This window comes from Cherax quadricarinatus, unplaced genomic scaffold, assembly GCF_038502225.1.
Source record: "Cherax quadricarinatus isolate ZL_2023a unplaced genomic scaffold, ASM3850222v1 Contig307, whole genome shotgun sequence".
In the NCBI taxonomy this organism is placed as follows: Eukaryota; Metazoa; Arthropoda; class Malacostraca; order Decapoda; family Parastacidae; genus Cherax; species Cherax quadricarinatus.
In genome coordinates this window covers 27,550-46,876 of record NW_027195333.1, presented here as the reverse complement: position 1 = coordinate 46,876, position 19,327 = coordinate 27,550, and the positions used below count along the sequence as shown (strand labels likewise).

The following is a 19,327-nucleotide window of genomic DNA, read 5'->3' as shown; positions in this document are numbered from 1 at the left end:
GTGTGATATATGGTAGTAGTGTGATATATGGTAGTAGTGTGATATATGGTAGTAGTGTGATATATGGCAGTAGTGTGATATATGGGAGCAGTGTGATATATGGCAATAGTGTGATATATGGTAGTAGTGTGATATTTGGTAGTAGTGTGATATATGGTAGTAGTGTGATATATGGTAGTAGTGTGAAATATGGTAGTAGTGTGATATTTGGTAGTAGTGTGATATATGGTAGTAGTGTGATATATGGTAGTAGTGTGATATATGGCAGTAGTGTGATATATGGTAGTAGTGTGATATATGGTAGTAGTGTGATATATGGTAGTAGTGTGATATATGGTAGTAGTGTGATATATGGTAGTAGTGTGATATATGGTAGTAGTGTGATATATGGGAGTAGTGTGATAATTGGGAGTAGTGTGATATATGGTAGTAGTGTGATATATGGTAGTAGTGTGATATATGGTAGTAGTGTGATATATGGTAGTAGTGTGATATATGGTAGTATTGTGATATATGGTAGTAGTGTGATATATGGTAGTAGTGTGATATATGGTAGTAGTGTGAAATATGGTAGTAGTGTGATATATGGTAGTAGTGTGATATATGGCAGTAGTGTGATATATGGTAGTAGTGTGATATATGGTAGTAGTGTGATATATGGCAGTAGTGTGATATATGGTAGTAGTGTGATATATGGTAGTAGTGTGATATATGGTAGTAGTGTGAAATATGGTAGTAGTGTGATATTTGGTAGTAGTGTGATATATGGTAGTAGTGTGATATATGGTAGTAGTGTGATATATGGCAGTACTGTGATATATGGTAGTAGTGTGATATATGGTAGTAGTGTGATATATGGTAGTAGTGTGATATATGGTAGTAGTGTGATATATGGTAGTAGTGTGATATATGGTAGTAGTGTGATATATGGGAGAAGTGTGATAATTGGGACTAGTGTGATATATGGTAGTAGTGTGATATATGGTAGTAGTGTGATATATGGTAGTAGTGTGATATATGGTAGTAGTGTGATATATGGTAGTATTGTGATATATGGTAGTAGTGTGATATATGGTAGTAGTGTGATATATGGTAGTAATGTGAAATATGGTAGTAGTGTGATATATGGTAGTAGTGTGATATATGGCAGTAGTGTGATATATGGTAGTAGTGTGATATATGGTAGTAGTGTGATATATGGTAGTAGTGTGATATATGGTAGTAGTGTGATATATGGTAGTAGTGTGATATATGGCAGTAGTGTGATTTATGGTAGTAGTGTGATATATGGTAGTAGTGTGATATATGGTAGTAGTGTGATATATGGCAGTAGTGTGATATATGGTAGTAGTGTGATATATGGCAGTAGTGCAATATATAACAGTAGTGTGATATATGGTAGTAGTGTGATATATGGTAGTAGTGTGATATATGGCAGTAGTGTGATATATGGTAGTAGTGTGATATATGGTAGTAGTGTGATATGTGGTAGTAGTGTGATATATGGTAGTAGTGTGATATATGGTAGTAGTGTGATATATGGGAGTAGTGTGATAATTGGGAGTAGTGTGATATATGGTACTAGTGTGATATATGGTAGTAGTGTGATATATGGTAGTAGTGTGATGTATGGTAGTAGTGTGATATATGGTAGTAGTGTGATATATGGTAGTAGTGTGAAGTATGGTAGTAGTGTGATATATGGTAGTAGTGTGATATATGGCAGTAGTGTGATATATGGTAGTAGTGTGATATATGGTAGTAGTGTGATATATGGTAGTAGTGTGATATATGGTAGTAGTGTGATATATGGTAGTAGTGTGATATATGGCAGTAGTGCGATATATGGCAGTAGTGTGATATATGGCAGTAGTGTGATATATGGCAGTAGTGTGATATATGGTAGTAGTGTGATATATGGTAGTAGCCTGATATATGGTAGTAGTGTGATATATGGTAGTAGTGTGATATATGGTAGTAGTGTGATATATGGCAGTAGTGCGATATATGGCAGTAGTGTGATATATGGTAGTAGTGTGATATATGGTAGTAGCCTGATATATGGTAGTAGTGTGATATATGGTAGTAGTGTGATATATGGTAGTAGTGTGATATATGGCAGTAGTGCGATATATGGCAGTAGTGTGATATATGGCTGTAGTGTGATATATGGTAGTAGTGTGATATATGGTAGTAGTGTGATATATGGTAGTAGCCTGATATATGGTAGTAGTGTGATATATGGTAGTATTGTGATATATGGTAGTAGTGTGATATATGGCAGTAGTGTGATATATGGTAGTAGTGTGATATATGGTAGTAGTGTGATATATGGTAGTAGTGTGATATATGGTAGTAGTGTGATATATGGCAGTAGTGTGATATATGGTAGTAGTGTGATATATGGTAGTAGTGTGATATATGGTAGTAGCCTGATATATGGTAGTAGTGTGATATATGGTAGTAGTATGATATATGGTAGTAGTGTGATATATGGCAGTAGTGTGATATATGGTAGTAGTGTGATATATGGTAGTAGTATATGTGGTAGTAGTATGATATATGGCAGTAGTGTGATATATGGCAGTAGTGTGATATATGGCAGTAGTGTGATATATGGTAGTAGTATGATATGTGGTAGTAGTGTGATATATGGCAGTAGTGTGATATATGGTAGTAGTGTGATATATGGTAGTAGTGTGATATATGGTAGTAGTGTGATATATGGTAGTAGTGTGATATATGATAGTAGTGTGATATATGGTAGTAGTATGATATATGGTAGTAGTGTGATATATGGTAGTAGTGTGATATATGGTAGTAGTGTGATATATGGTAGTAGTGTGATATATGGTAGTAGTGTGATATATGGTAGTAGTGTGATCTATGGTAGTAGTGTGATACATGGTAGTAGTGTGATATATGGTAGTAGTGTGATACATGGTAGTAGTGTGATATATGGTAGTAGTGTGATATATGGTAGTAGTGTGATATATGATAGTAGTGTGATATATGGTAGTAGTATGATATATGGTAGTAGTGTGATATATGGTAGTAGTGTGATATATGGTAGTAGTGTGATATATGGTAGTAGTGTGATATATGGTAGTAGTGTGATACATGGTAGTAGTGTGATATATGGTAGTAGTGTGATATATGGTAGTAGTGTGATATATGGTAGTAGTGTGATATATGGCAGTAGTGTGATATATGGCAGTAGTGTGATATATGGTAGTAGTGTGATATATGGTAGTAGTGTGATATATGGTAGTAGTGTGATATATGGTAGTAGTGTGATATATGGTAGTAGTGTGATATATGGTAGTAGTGTGATATATGGTAGTAGTATGATATGTGGTAGTAGTGTGATATATGGTAGTAGTGTGATATATGGTAGTAGTGTGATATATGGTAGTAGTGTGATTTATGGTAGTAGTATGATATATGGTAGTAGTGTGATATATGGCAGTAGTGTGATATATGGTAGTAGTGTGATATATGGTAGTAGTATGATATGTGGTAGTAGTATGATATATGGCAGTAGTGTGATATATGGCAGTAGTGTGATATATGGCAGTAGTGTGATATATGGTAGTAGTATGATATGTGGTAGTAGTGTGATATATGGCAGTAGTGTGATATATGGTAGTAGTGTGATATATGGTAGTAGTGTGATATATGGTAGTAGTGTGATATATGGTAGTAGTGTGATATATGATAGTAGTGTGATATATGGTAGTAGTATGATATATGGTAGTAGTGTGATATATGGTAGTAGTGTGATATATGGTAGTAGTGTGATATATGGTAGTAGTGTGATATATGGTAGTAGTGTGATATATGGTAGTAGTGTGATACATGGTAGTAGTGTGATATATGGTAGTAGTGTGATACATGGTAGTAGTGTGATATATGGTAGTAGTGTGATATATGGTAGTAGTGTGATATATGATAGTAGTGTGATATATGGTAGTAGTATGATATATGGTAGTAGTGTGATATATGGTAGTAGTGTGATATATGGTAGTAGTGTGATATATGGTAGTAGTGTGATATATGGTAGTAGTGTGATACATGGTAGTAGTGTGATATATGGTAGTAGTGTGATATATGGTAGTAGTGTGATATATGGTAGTAGTGTGATATATGGTAGTAGTGTGATACATGGTAGTAGTGTGATATATGGTAGTAGTGTGATACATGGTATTAGTGTGATATATGGTAGTAGTGTGATATATGGTAGTAGTATGATATATGGTAGTAGTGTGATATATGGCAGTAGTGTGATATATGGTAGTAGTGTGATATATGGTAGTAGTATGATATGTGGTAGTAGTATGATATATGGCAGTAGTGTGATATATGGCAGTAGTGTGATATATGGCAGTAGTGTGATATATGGTAGTAGTATGATATGTGGTAGTAGTGTGATATATGGCAGTAGTGTGATATATGGCAGTAGTGTGATATATGGTAGTAGTGTGATATATGGTAATAGTGTGATATATGGTAGTAGTGTGATATATGATAGTAGTGTGATATATGGTAGTAGTATGATATATGGTAGTAGTGTGATATATGGTAGTAGTGTGATATATGGTAGTAGTGTGATATATGGTAGTAGTGTGATATATGGTAGTAGTGTGATATATGGTAGTAGTGTGATATATGGTAGTAGTGTGATACATGGTAGTAGTGTGATATATGGTAGTAGTGTGATACATGGTAGTAGTGTGATATATGGTAGTAGTGTGATATATGGTAGTAGTGTGATATATGATAGTAGTGTAATATATGGTAGTAGTATGATATATGGTAGTAGTGTGATATATGGTAGTAGTGTGATATATGGTAGTAGTGTGATATATGGTAGTAGTGTGATATATGGTAGTAGTGTGATACATGGTAGTAGTGTGATATATGGTAGTAGTGTGATACATGGTAGTAGTGTGATATATGGTAGTAGTGTGATATATGGTAGTAGTGTGATACATGGTAGTAGTGTGATATATGGTAGTAGTGTGATACATGGTAGTAGTGTGATATATGGTAGTAGTGTGATACATGGTAGTAGTGTGATACATGGTAGTAGTGTGATATATGGTAGTAGTGTGATACATGGTAGTAGTGTGATATATGGTAGTAGTGTGATACATGGTAGTAGTGTGATACATGGTAGTAGTGTGATATATGGTAGTAGTGTGATACATGGTAGTAGTGTGATATATGGTAGTAGTATGATATATGGTAGTAGTGTGATACATGGTAGTAGTGTGATATATGGTAGTAGTGTGATACATGGTAGTAGTGTGATATATGGTAGTAGTGTGATACATGGTAGTAGTGTGATATATGGTAGTAGTGTGATACATGGTAGTAGTGTGATATATGGTAGTAGTGTGATACATGGTAGTAGTGTGATATATGGTAGTAGTGTGATACATGGTAGTAGTGTGATATATGGTAGTAGTGTGATACATGGTAGTAGTGTGATATATGGTAGTAGTGTGATACATGGTAGTAGTGTGATATATGGTAGTAGTGTGATACATGGTAGTAGTGTGATATATGGTAGTAGTGTGATACATGGTAGTAGTGTGATATATGGTAGTAGTGTGATACATGGTAGTAGTGTGATATATGGTAGTAGTGTGATACATGGTAGTAGTGTGATATATGGTAGTAGTGTGATACATGGTAGTAGTGTGATATATGGTAGTAGTGTGATACATGGTAGTAGTGTGATATATGGTAGTAGTGTGATACATGGTAGTAGTGTGATATATGGTAGTAGTGTGATACATGGTAGTAGTGTGATATATGGTAGTAGTGTGATACATGGTAGTAGTGTGATATATGGTAGTAGTGTGATACATGGTAGTAGTGTGATATATGGTAGTAGTGTGATACATGGTAGTAGTGTGATATATGGTAGTAGTGTGATACATGGTAGTAGTGTGATATATGGTAGTAGTGTGATACATGGTAGTAGTGTGATATATGGTAGTAGTGTGATACATGGTAGTAGTGTGATACATGGTAGTAGTGTGATATATGGTAGTAGTGTGATACATGGTAGTAGTGTGATATATGGTAGTAGTGTGATACATGGTAGTAGTGTGATATATGGTAGTAGTATGATATATGGTAGTAGTGTGATACATGGTAGTAGTGTGATATATGGTAGTAGTGTGATACATGGTAGTAGTGTGATATATGGTAGTAGTGTGATACATGGTAGTAGTGTGATATATGGTAGTAGTGTGATACATGGTAGTAGTGTGATATATGGTAGTAGTGTGATACATGGTAGTAGTGTGATATATGGTAGTAGTGTGATACATGGTAGTAGTGTGATACATGGTAGTAGTGTGATATATGGTAGTAGTGTGATACATGGTAGTAGTGTGATATATGGTAGTAGTGTGATATATGGTAGTAGTGTGATATATGGTAGTAGTGTGATATATGGTAGTAGTGTGATATATGGTAGTAGTGTGATATATGGTAGTAGTGTGATATATGGTAGTAGTGTGATATATGGCAGTAGTGTGATATATGGTAGTAGTGTGATATATGGTAGTAGTGTGATATATGGTAGTAGTGTGATACATGGTAGTAGTGTGATATATGGTAGTAGTGTGATACATGGTAGTAGTGTGATATATGGTAGTAGTGTGATATATGGTAGTAGTGTGATATATGGTAGTAGTGTGATATATGGTAGTAGTGTGATATATGGTAGTAGTGTGGGTGTGTGTATACTTAGGTTGCTTCTCGTGTTCCTTGGCAGCATCGCTTTCCATCTGAAGTGGAGAAGTGAGTTTCACCTGGGGGCTCTCCTCTGGGGGCTCTCCTCTGGGGGCTCTCCTCTGGGGGCTCTCCTCTGGGGGCTCTCCTCTGGGGGCTCTCCTCTGGGGGCTCTCCTCTGGGGGCTCTCCTCTGGGGGCTCTCCTCTGGGGGGTTCCTTATCCCCTGGAGGAGTTTGGTCTGGACATTAAATATGTCCAGATTTTTATTTGGGAGATTTTCTTGGCTGCTGAGAAGTGACTGTCAGAAAGGAGACAGGGAAAAGTGCACAGGCAGTTGTGAAGTGCTCAGTCCCCTTGCCTTAATAGAAGGTGTTCAGTCCTTGATAGATGTTCAGTCCTTGATAGATGTTCAGTCCTTGATAGATGTTCAGTTCTTGATAGATGTTCAGTCCTTCAACCTTGATATATTTAAGGCACAGACGCCAGGAGACTTATATACTGGAGACAGGGAAAGACGCCAGGAGACTTATATACTGGAGACAGGGAAAGACGCCAGGAGACTTATATACTGGAGACAGGGAAAGACGCCAGGAGACTTATATACTGGAGACAGGGAAAGACGCCAGGAGACTTATATACTGGAGACAGGGAAAGACGCCAGGAGACTTATATACTGGAGACAGGGAAAGACGCCAGGAGACTTATATACTGGAGACAGGGAAAGACGCCAGGAGACTTATATACTGGAGACAGGGAAAGAGACACCAGTTGAAGATGGCGTGTGAACCGGCGTATGGACCAGTGTATGGACCAGTGTATGGACCAGTGTATGGACCAGTGTATGGATCAGTGTATGGAACAGTGTATTGAACAGTGTATTGAGCAGTGTATTGATCACTGTATGGACCAGTGTATGGATCAGTGTATGAATCAGCGTATGGGCCAGTGTATGGATCAGTGCATGGACCAGTGTATGGATCAGTGTTTGGCCTAGTTTATGGATCAGTGTATGGCCCAGTGTATGGATCAGTGTATGGATCAGTGTATTGATCAGTGTATGGGCCTGTGTATGGATCAGTGTTTGGCATAGTTTATGGATCAGTGTATGGCCCAGTGTATGGATCAGTGTATGGATCAGTGTATGGATCAGTGTATGGACCAGTGTATGGATCAGTGTATGGACCAGTGTATGGATCATTGTATGGCTCAGTGTATGGATCAGTGTATCGATCAGTGTATGGACCAGTGTATGAACCAGTGTATGGATCAGTGTATGGATCAGTGTATGGATCAGTGTATGGATCAGTGTATGGACCAGTGTATGGACCAGTGTATGGATCAGTGTATGGACCAGTGTATGGATCAGTGTATGGATCAGTGTATGGATCAGTGTATGGACCAGTGTATGGATCAGTGTATGGACCAGTGTATGGATCAGTGTATGGATCAGTGTATGGATCAGTGTATGGATCAGTGTATGGACCAGTGTATGGACCAGTGTATGGATCAGTGTATGGATCAGTGTATGGATCAGTGTATGGACCAGTGTATGGATCAGTGTATGGATCAGTGTATGGATCAGTGTATGGATCAGTGTATGGACCAGTGTATGGACCAGTGTATGGATCAGTGTATGGATCAGTGTATGGATCAGTGTATGGATCAGTGTATGGACCAGTGTATGGATCAGTGTATGGATCAGTGTATGGACCAGTGTATGGATCAGTGTATGGATCAGTGTATGGATCAGTGTATGGATCAGTGTATGGATCAGTGTATGGATCAGTGTATGGATCCGTGTATGGATCAGTGTATGGACCAGTGTATGGATCAGTGTATGGACCAGTGTATGGATCAGTGTATGGATCAGTGTATGGACCAGTGTATGGATCAGTGTATGGATCAGTGTATGGATCAGTGTATGGATCAGTGTATGGACCAGTGTATGGATCAGTGTATGGATCAGTGTATGGATCAGTGTATGGACCAGTGTATGGATCAGTGTATGGACCAGTGTATGGATCAGTGTATGGATCAGTGTATGGACCAGTGTATGGATCAGTGTACTGACCAGTGTATGGATCAGTGTATGGATCAGTGTATGGATCAGTGTATGGATCAGTGTATGGACCAGTGTATGGATCAGTGTATGGATCAGTGTATGGATCAGTGTATGAACCAGTGTATGGATCAGTGTATGGACCAGTGTATGGATCATTGTATGGCTCAGTGTATGGATCAGTGTATCGATCAGTGTATGGACCAGTGTATGGACCAGTGTATGGATCAGTGTATGGATCAGTGTATGGATCAGTGTATGGACCAGTGTATGGATCAGTGTATGGATCAATGTATGGACCACTGTATGGATTAGTGTATGGACCAGTGTATGGATCAGTGTATGGATCAGTGTATGGATCAGTGTATGGATCAGTGTATGGATCAGTGTATGGACCAGTGTATGGATCAGTGTATGGATCAGTATATGGATCAGTGTATGGACCAGTGTATGGATCAGTGTATGGACCAGTGTATGGATCAGTGTATGGATCAGTGTATGGATCAGTGTATGGATCAGTGTATGGATCAGTGTATGGATCAGTGTATGGACCAGTGTATGGATCAGTGTATGGACCAGTGTATGGATCAGTGTATGGATCAGTGTATGGATCAGTGTATGGATCAGTGTATGGATCAGTGTATGGATCAGTGTATGGATCAGTGTATGGACCAGTGTATGGATCAGTGTATGGACCAGTGTATGGATCAGTGTATGGATCAGTGTATGGACCAGTGTATGGATCAGTGTATGGATCAGTGTATGGATCAGTGTATGGATCAGTGTATGGATCAGTGTATGGACCAGTGTATGGATCAGTGTATGGATCAGTGTATGGATCAGTGTATGGACCAGTGTATGGACCTGTGTATGGATCAGTGTATGGACCAGTGTATGGATCAGTGTATGGATCAGTGTATGGATCAATGTATGGACCACTGAATGGATCAATATATGGACAAGTGTATGGACCAGTGTATGGACCAGTGTATGGATCAGTGTATGGATCAGTGTATGGATCAGTGTATGGATCAGTGTATGGACCAGTGTATGGATCATTGTATGGCTCAGTGTATGGATCAATGTATGGACCACTGAATGGATCAATATATGGACAAGTGTATGGACCAGTGTATGTACCAGAGTGTGAACCAGTGTATGGATCAGTGTATGGACCAATATATGGATCAGTATGTGAACCAGTGTATGGACCAATATATGGATCAGTATGTGAACCAGTGTATGGACCAATATATGGATCAGTATGTGAACCAGTGTGTGGACCAATATATAGATCAGTATGTGAACCAGTGTATGGACCAATATATGGATCAGTATGTGAACCAGTGTATGGACCAATATATGGATCAGTATGTGAACCAGTGTGTGGACCAATATATGGATCAGTATGTGAACCAGTGTATGGACCAATATATGGATCAGTATGTGAACCAGTGTATGGACCAATATATGGATCAGTATGTGAACCAGTGTGTGGACCAATATATGGTTGTAAATTATTCTGATACGAATTCCTTTACGCTACAACAACAATAACCAAAACAACAGCAACGACGATAACAACATTAACAATAATAATAATAATAATAATAATAATAATAATAATAATAATAATAATAATAATAATAATTATTATTATTATTATTATTATTATTATTATTATTATTATTATTATTATTATTCTCATTTTATTAATCATTATCATTATTTCAATATTATTATTATTATTATTATTATTATTATTATTATTATTATTATTATTATTATTATTATTATTATGTGCATGTTAAGCCTGGTGATCATTGTGCTCTCAGAGTACCGGAGGCTGCATCTCAAGATGGTGATCCTGGCCGGAATCTTCTACATGTTCCTGAGAACTTGTCTCCTACCTCAGGAGACCAACCTGATCACCAGCAGTGTTCCTGCTCTGATCTCTCTCTCCTTCACACACAACACTACCAACCAAACACACACCAACCAAACACACACCAACCACACACACACCAACCACACACACACCACCCACATACACGCCGCCCACATACACGCCGCCCAGGAGCGTTCAACTACACGCCAGGTAAGATCTTGTTTGTACAGTTTAAAATTACCTGTTAAGAACTGTTATCCTGCCTCATATGATGGTGACCTGAATAAATGGCACTGATTGTGTAACCTGATAGTAATTAATAAGACATGATATTAATAATGTGGCAGGAAAGGAATAGTATAACCAGACGGCAGCCACCAGACAGTAATAATGTTTCTCGATATTTATATTGTGACCAAATATTTAACAATCTGGTCACATTATTAAGATTTTAGAGAAAAAATATAGCAAGCAGGAGACGATGACAACACAGCAAGCAGGAGACGATGACAACACAGCAAGCAGGAGACGATGACAACACAGCAAGCAGGAGACGATGACAACACAGCAAGCAGGAGACGATGACAACACAGCAAGCAGGAGACGATGACAACACAGCAAGCAGGAGACGATGACAACACAGCAAGCAGGAGACGATGACAACACAGCAAGCAGGAGACGATGACAACACAGCAAGCAGGAGACGATGACAACACAGCAAGCAGGAGACGATGACAACACAGCAAGCACGAGACGATGACAACACAGCAAGCAGGAGACGATGATAACACAGCAAGCAGGAGACGATGACAACACAGCAAGCAGGAGACGATGACAACACAGCAAGCAGGAGACGATGACAACACAGCAAGCAGGAGACGATGACAACACAGCAAGCAGGAGACGATGACAACACAGCAAGCACGAGACGATGACAACACAGCAAGCAGGAGACGATGATAACACAGCAAGCAGGAGACGATGACAACACAGCAAGCAGGAGACGATGACAACACAGCAAGCAGGAGACGATGATAACACAGCAAGCAGGAGACGATGACAACACAGCAAGCAGGAGACGATGACAACACAGCAAGCAGGAGACGATGACAACATAGCAAGCAGGAGACGATGACAACACAGCAAGCAGGAGACGATGACAACACAGCAAGCAGGAGACGATGACAACACAGCAAGCAGGAGACGATGACAACACAGCAAGCAGGAGACAATGACAACATAGCAAGCAGGAGACGATGACAACACAGCAAGCAGGAGACGATGGCAACACAGCAAGCAGGAGACGATGACAACACAGCAAGCAGGAGACGATGGCAACACAGCAAGCAGGAGACGATGACAACACAGCAAGGAGGAGACGATGACAACACAGCAAGCACGAGACGATGACAACACAGCAAGCAGGAGACGATGACAACACAGCAAGCAGGAGACGATGGCAACACAGCAAGCAGGAGACGATGACAACACAGCAAGCAGGAGACGATGACAACACAGCAAGCAGGAGACGATGGCAACACAGCAAGCAGGAGACGATGACAACACAGCAAGGAGGAGACGATGATAACACAGCAAGCAGGAGACGATGACAACACAGCAAGCAGGAGACGATGACAACACAGCAAGCAGGAGACGATGACAACACAGCAAGCAGGAGACGATGACAACACAGCAAGCAGGAGACGATGACAACACAGCAAGCACGAGACGATGACAACACAGCAAGCAGGAGACGATGATAACACAGCAAGCAGGAGACGATGACAACACAGCAAGCAGGAGACGATGACAACACAGCAAGCAGGAGACGATGACAACACAGCAAGCAGGAGACGATGACAACACAGCAAGCAGGAGACGATGACAACACAGCAAGCAGGAGACGATGACAACACAGCAAGCAGGAGACGATGACAACACAGCAAGCAGGAGACGATGACAACACAGCAAGCACGAGACGATGACAACACAGCAAGCAGGAGACGATGATAACACAGCAAGCAGGAGACGATGACAACACAGCAAGCAGGAGACGATGACAACACAGCAAGCAGGAGACGATGATAACACAGCAAGCAGGAGACGATGACAACACAGCAAGCAGGAGACGATGACAACACAGCAAGCAGGAGACGATGACAACATAGCAAGCAGGAGACGATGACAACACAGCAAGCAGGAGACGATGACAACACAGCAAGCAGGAGACGATGACAACACAGCAAGCAGGAGACGATGACAACACAGCAAGCAGGAGACGATGACAACATAGCAAGCAGGAGACGATGACAACACAGCAAGCAGGAGACGATGGCAACACAGCAAGCAGGAGACGATGACAACACAGCAAGCAGGAGACGATGGCAACACAGCAAGCAGGAGACGATGACAACACAGCAAGGAGGAGACGATGACAACACAGCAAGCACGAGACGATGACAACACAGCAAGCAGGAGACGATGACAACACAGCAAGCAGGAGACGATGGCAACACAGCAAGCAGGAGACGATGACAACACAGCAAGCAGGAGACGATGACAACACAGCAAGCAGGAGACGATGGCAACACAGCAAGCAGGAGACGATGACAACACAGCAAGGAGGAGACGATGATAACACAGCAAGCAGGAGACGATGACAACACAGCAAGCAGGAGACGATGATAACACAGCAAGCAGGAGACGATGGCAACACAGCAAGCAGGAGACGATGACAACACAGCAAGCAGGAGACGATGGCAACACAGCAAGCAGGAGACGATGATAACACAGAAAGCAGGAGACGATAACAACACAGCAAGCAGGACCCGATGACAACACAGCAAGCAGGAGACGATAACAATACAGCAAGCAGGAGACGATGACAACACAGCAAGCAGGAGACGATGACAACACAGCAAGCACGAGACGATGGCAACACAGCAAGCACGAGACGATGACAAAACAGCAAGCAAGAGACGATAACAACACAGCAAGCAGGAGACGATGGCAACACAGCAAGCATGAGACGATGACAACACAGCAAGCAGGAGACGATGACAACACAGCAAGCAGGAGACGATGACAACACAGCAAGCAGGAGACGATGACAACACAGCAAGCAGGAGACGATAACAACACAGCAAGCAGGAGACGATAACAACACAGCAAGCAGGAGACGATAACACAGCAAGCAGGAGACGATAACACAGCAAGCAGGAGACGATAACAACACAGCAAGAAGGAGAAGATCACACAGCAAGCAGGAGACGATAACACAGCAAGCAGGAGACGATGACAACACAGCAAGCAGGAGACGATGACAACACAGCAAGCAGGAGACGATGGCAACACAGCAAGCAGGAGACGATGACAACACAGCAAGGAGGAGACGATGACAACACAGCAAGCAGGAGACGATGACAACACAGCAAGCAGGAGACGATGATAACACAGCAAGCAGGAGACGATGACAACACAGCAAGCAGGAGACGATGACAACACAGCAAGCAGGAGACGATGACAACACAGCAAGCAGGAGACGATGACAACACAGCAAGCAGGAGACGATGATAACACAGCAAGCAGGAGACGATGACAACACAGCAAGCAGGAGACGATGACAACACAGCAAGCAGGAGACGATGACAACACAGCAAGCAGGAGACGATGACAACACAGCAAGCAGGAGACGATGACAACACAGCAAGCAGGAGACGATGACAACACAGCAAGCAGGAGACGATGACAACACAGCAAGCAGGAGACGACGACAACACAGCAAGCAGGAGACGATGACAACACAGCAAGCAGGAGACGATGACAACACAGCAAGCAGGAGACGATGACAACACAGCAAGCAGGAGACGATGATAACACAGAAAGCAGGAGACGATAACAACACAGCAAGCAGGACCCGATGACAACACAGCAAGCAGGAGACGATAACAATACAGCAAGCAGGAGACGATGACAACACAGCAAGCAGGAGACGATGACAACACAGCAAGCACGAGACGATGGCAACACAGCAAGCACGAGACGATGACAAAACAGCAAGCAAGAGACGATAACAACACAGCAAGCAGGAGACGATGGCAACACAGCAAGCATGAGACGATGACAACACAGCAAGCAGGAGACGATGGCAACACAGCAAGCAGGAGACGATGACAACACACCAAGCAGGAGACGATAACATGGTTTAGAAAGACACGTAAACTTATCTCAGAACGTGATAGAGAATCTTCCTTAAGCAGTATTTGCCAATTTCCGCTTTCCTGTCACTTGTGAAGTAGTGAATGATTTACATAGCGTATTTGAGATTCTTATTGATTATGCTGTGTCTGTTATTGATAGTAAGGACAATTTCTCTCCGGTCCTTCGAGATAATGCAAAGCTAAACCCTTAGAATTATTCTTGGCTGTCCTCAAACTAGCAACGACCTTGTTATGATGAAGGAGTTTGGTGTTCTAGTGTGAGTGTTAGGATTATTGAGACTAATAATGGAATGTTAGGAAATATACCACATACTAGCACTATGAATCTTACTAAATGTCTAGACATAGATACACAAACATCAAAATGGGTTGTAAAAGTATGCATTTATATTAAGTTTTATAACCTGCATGAACTGTATCACTGTAAATAACAAGATCATTTCTCCCCTCAATGGAAGATGTGATCATTGAATTAGAAAACGTTTCGGTCCTGGGACCTTGATCACTTCTAACATACAGAGGTATTTGTATTGAATAATGTTCGCCAAGATCGTAGTCCTGGCACGGGTCTCAATCTTGCGATGACCCGTCTCTGGCTCCCGAGGGAGAAAGGTTTCTACAATGATGCGACATATGCTGTTCAAGCACTCTTCTGGTCAGTTCAACTGGTGCATCTCATAAGCGACAACACCGTATGTACTCCTAACTATGGACACTAGCGAGGAGGAGGATATGTCGTTATCACAGGTAACAGCTTGTCTGGTTCGTTGACTCCATGGTACACTAGTGTGGCCGCAGTCATCTCTGGTTCCTCTTCGGGAGGGAATATCACTCCTAGTTGCCTGCGGAGTGTCTCAGTAACTTCGCACTCCAGAAGATAGTGTGTTAGGGGCCGCTGGACAACGTGCTGACAGTACTGGCACATCTCCTCCTCAGCCTTGTCTACCATCATCTTGGCTGTGGGAAAGCCCAAACGAAGCCGATGGATGGCGGTACACTGCGCTCTGGACCAGCTTCTATCATATGGAGGGGGTTCTCCCTGAGTCGCTGCTCGGTACCACTGTTGAGATGGGGTATCACCTAAGACCTCCCCCATAAGTTTCATGGCTCTGGCAGCCACCAGTTTGGTCTGTCGTAGGCTGATTGGGACAGTAATCCCAACATGTGGATAGTCTGTTGCTGCCTTGGCTGCATCATCTGCCGCCTCATTTCCCCGGATGCCAGCATGGCTGGGGATCCAGTTCAATGTCGATCTGTTACCCTGAACTTCTAAGGCTGTCATTATGCTCAGGATCGATGTGATGAGGTGAACATTGTCCTGTGGTTGAGGATGGGAGAGGGCATTGATTGCAGACGTGGAATCAACATGTATGACAGGTCGGAGTCGATGTCGTAGGGCATGTGACAATGCCTGCTGAATCGCCACCAGCTCAGCTTGAAGGATCGTGCAGTGGTCAGGGAGTCGCCAGCCTTGTGTGTGACCATTGTGGTACAGTCCAGCTGCTGCTCTCTTCCTGTCAGGGTCGACAGAACCATCTGTGAAATACACTGCACATGTGCCTCCCTCTGCCAGTGCCATGCTTGTCTCAGCATGATTGCTGAGAGTGTCTTGACTGCAGAGACGCTTAGAGATGGGTAGCTGCATGATGCAAACATCGGCTGGATCTGGGCGCCAGGGAGGTGGTGGATGGTACCCAGCAACAGGAAGGTCACAACTCTTCTCAAGGAGTAGTTGTATAGGCAGCAGCTTCCGCCCAGCAGCACAAAACGAACGAATCCAGGAGTAGTCCGTGAAGAGTGTGGGATCTTGTGCCATGGTTGTCAATATCCGTCTCCTTAGTGGGGTACCTTGCTGCCTGTGCAGAATCGTGGCCACTTTGCAGGCGTTTATGTATCTTACTCTGTCAGCCAAGGAAGGAAGCCGGGCCTCAGATCTGAGACATACTGTGTTGGTCCAGATGGGGGCCCCAAGCATAGTTCTTATCGCCTGATTTTGTACGACCTCCACTCTTTGCCTGCTCTGCGGGAAGAGATGAGCTAACGCCGGTGCACCGTAGTCAATGAGCGAGCGTATAGCTTGTATATAGTACAAGCGAAGTACATCTTTGCTTGCCCCTGCACGGTGCCTCGTCATGGCTCTCATGGCGTTGAGTCTGAGTAGAGCACGTGACCTGACATACTCGGCCTGTTTCTGAAAGGTCAGCTTTTTATCAATGTAGATTCCCAAGTACAGGTAGGAGCCTGTCCACTCAAGTTCTATATCCTGAATACGTAATCTATTCACAGGATCTGGTCCCTTGAACATCATTGCAAGAGATTTCTCGGCCGAGATCTTGAGGCCTAGTTCCTTGCAAGACTGCATAATTAGGTCCAAAGCTCTCTGAGCCTGTCGTTCTAAATTGCCTTTCCCATTCACTACGAGTGCAAGATCATCAGCATAGCTGAGGAGCTGTGTACCACTATGAAAGGGAAGGCTCACAAGTTCCTGCATAAGGATGTTAAACAGGGTAGGACTGAGCACACCTCCTTGTGGCGTACCGTTTTCCAGGGATTTAAAGGAAGAGTAGTGTCCCTGAAAGCTGACACAGGCCTGCCTGCCCCTAAGGTAGGACTCTATCCAGGCCAGGAGGCGTCCTTTGATTCCCTTCCGAGCTAGTATTGCCAGAATTGCTGTGGGGCTGGCTAGCTCAAATGCCTTTTCAAGGTCGAGGTAGACGACAATACTAGGTTTTTTGTTACTGTCAGCAATCTGGCTTAGTAGAGTGGTTATGCACTCTGCTGTACCCACTCCTTTGGTGAAGCCAAATATGTGATGATGAGAGGGTCCAAGTTTCCATAGGAGGCGGTTTAACACCATCCTCTCAGCAGTCTTGGCTAAGCAGCTGGTCAGCGATATGGGTCTCATACTGCCTGGGTCCTTGGGCTTTGGAATTGGTACGATGGTAGCTTTCTTCCAAGCTGCTGGGAGTGTCCTGGCCCTCCACGACTTGTTAATGACGTCTAGTATGGCCTCCCATCCACTCTGCCCAGCCCGTGCAATCATGGAGTATGTAACACCATCGATGCCCGGGGCAGTGTCACCTGTGTTCTTAATGGCACGTCGGAGTTCCAAGTCCGTGAGGTCTTCATCAGTCACATCTTCCGACTCACATGCAGCTTGTATCGTTAGCTGGCGCTGTGGCAGAAGATCCGTCTGTATATTCCGGATGTCCTGTGGGAGCTGAGTGGATGCTCCCCTGGAAGTGAAAAGCTCCACTAGTTTCTCAGCTTCCTGGGATGGGTTCGGGTGTGCTGGTGGCCTCGGCTTGCTCTTGCCATTTGCTATGTTGAGCTTGCCCCATATCTCAGATAAGGTGGTGTGATGCCCGAATGTTGAGCACCACTCCAGCCATTTCTCAGTTTTTACTCTGAGAGAGACTCTGCGGGCATGCTGCACAATGGCTCTCAGAGTATTCCTGTTCTCTGCCGTAGGGTTACGCCTGTATAGCTTCCTAAAAGAGTTGATGCGGTGGTTCTGCTCCCGCACCTCGTCGTTGTAGAACCACCAGTCTCTTTTGTGAGTGCGTCCTGCGGACTTCTTTGGAATTGCGCACTCTGCTGCCTGGATGAGAACAGTGATTAGCTCCTGTTCAGCCGTATCACAGTCTTCAGATAGAGAGTATGTGGACCACCAGTCATGAAGATAATCCTGGAACACCTTCCAGTTGGCCCTCTTTACGTCCCATCTAGGAGGCAGCACAACTGTGGGAGGCCTGTTGATGTTGAAGGTGGTGATCACTGCAAAGTGGTCACTGACAAGGTGAGGATGAGTTTCCCATGTGGCTCCTGCTGCGAGTTGTCTTGACCCGAAGGTAAGGTCGAGGCAGCCACCCAACAGGTGTGTGGGGTCTCCATTGTTTAGCAACTTTACCTCTGGAATATCGTGTAGGAGCATTGCTATGTGTCTGCCAGCAGCATTGGTTGCCGAGTGAGAGTGCAGCATTGGGTGATGTGCGTTGAAATCTCCACCCACAATAATACACTCAGTGCGTGCTAGTGCGAGGAGCTCTGCAATGTCGAGGGTGTGTCTTGGGTTCTTGTAGATGTTATAGATGGTAATGGGCGCCCCAGGTATGTGCACAAGGATGGCCTGTACCTCGACATCCTCCCCACAGTCCACAGGGTTGGCTATAACCTCGTGAGGTATTGTATTGGATACAAATACAGCTGTGCCTCTGCAGTGAACGCCCGGGTCCGTGTGCCGAAAATACCCAGCAAAACCGGGTAGTCTTGGGCACATAGTCGGGACAGTCAGAGTTTCTTGTAGCAAGACGATATCAACCCGATCCCGAATTACTGCCTCCAGCAAGAGGTGCTGTTTGCCCCTCAGGCCCTGAATGTTCCACTGTAGGACCTTGAGGGTGTGATT

At 43.1% G+C, this 19,327-nt stretch overlaps 1 protein-coding gene across 1 annotated transcript in view; it reads left to right on the top strand.

The window, feature by feature from the left end:
* The window catches only part of LOC128703250 (uncharacterized), a 50,845-nt gene that overhangs the window by 14,304 nt on the left and 17,214 nt on the right, over positions 1-19,327 (top strand). Inside the window, exon 2 of the mRNA XM_070080309.1 lies at positions 10,647-10,909. Coding sequence (XP_069936410.1) covers positions 10,647-10,909 — 263 coding nt within the window. The remainder of the gene's footprint in view (positions 1-10,646; positions 10,910-19,327) is intronic.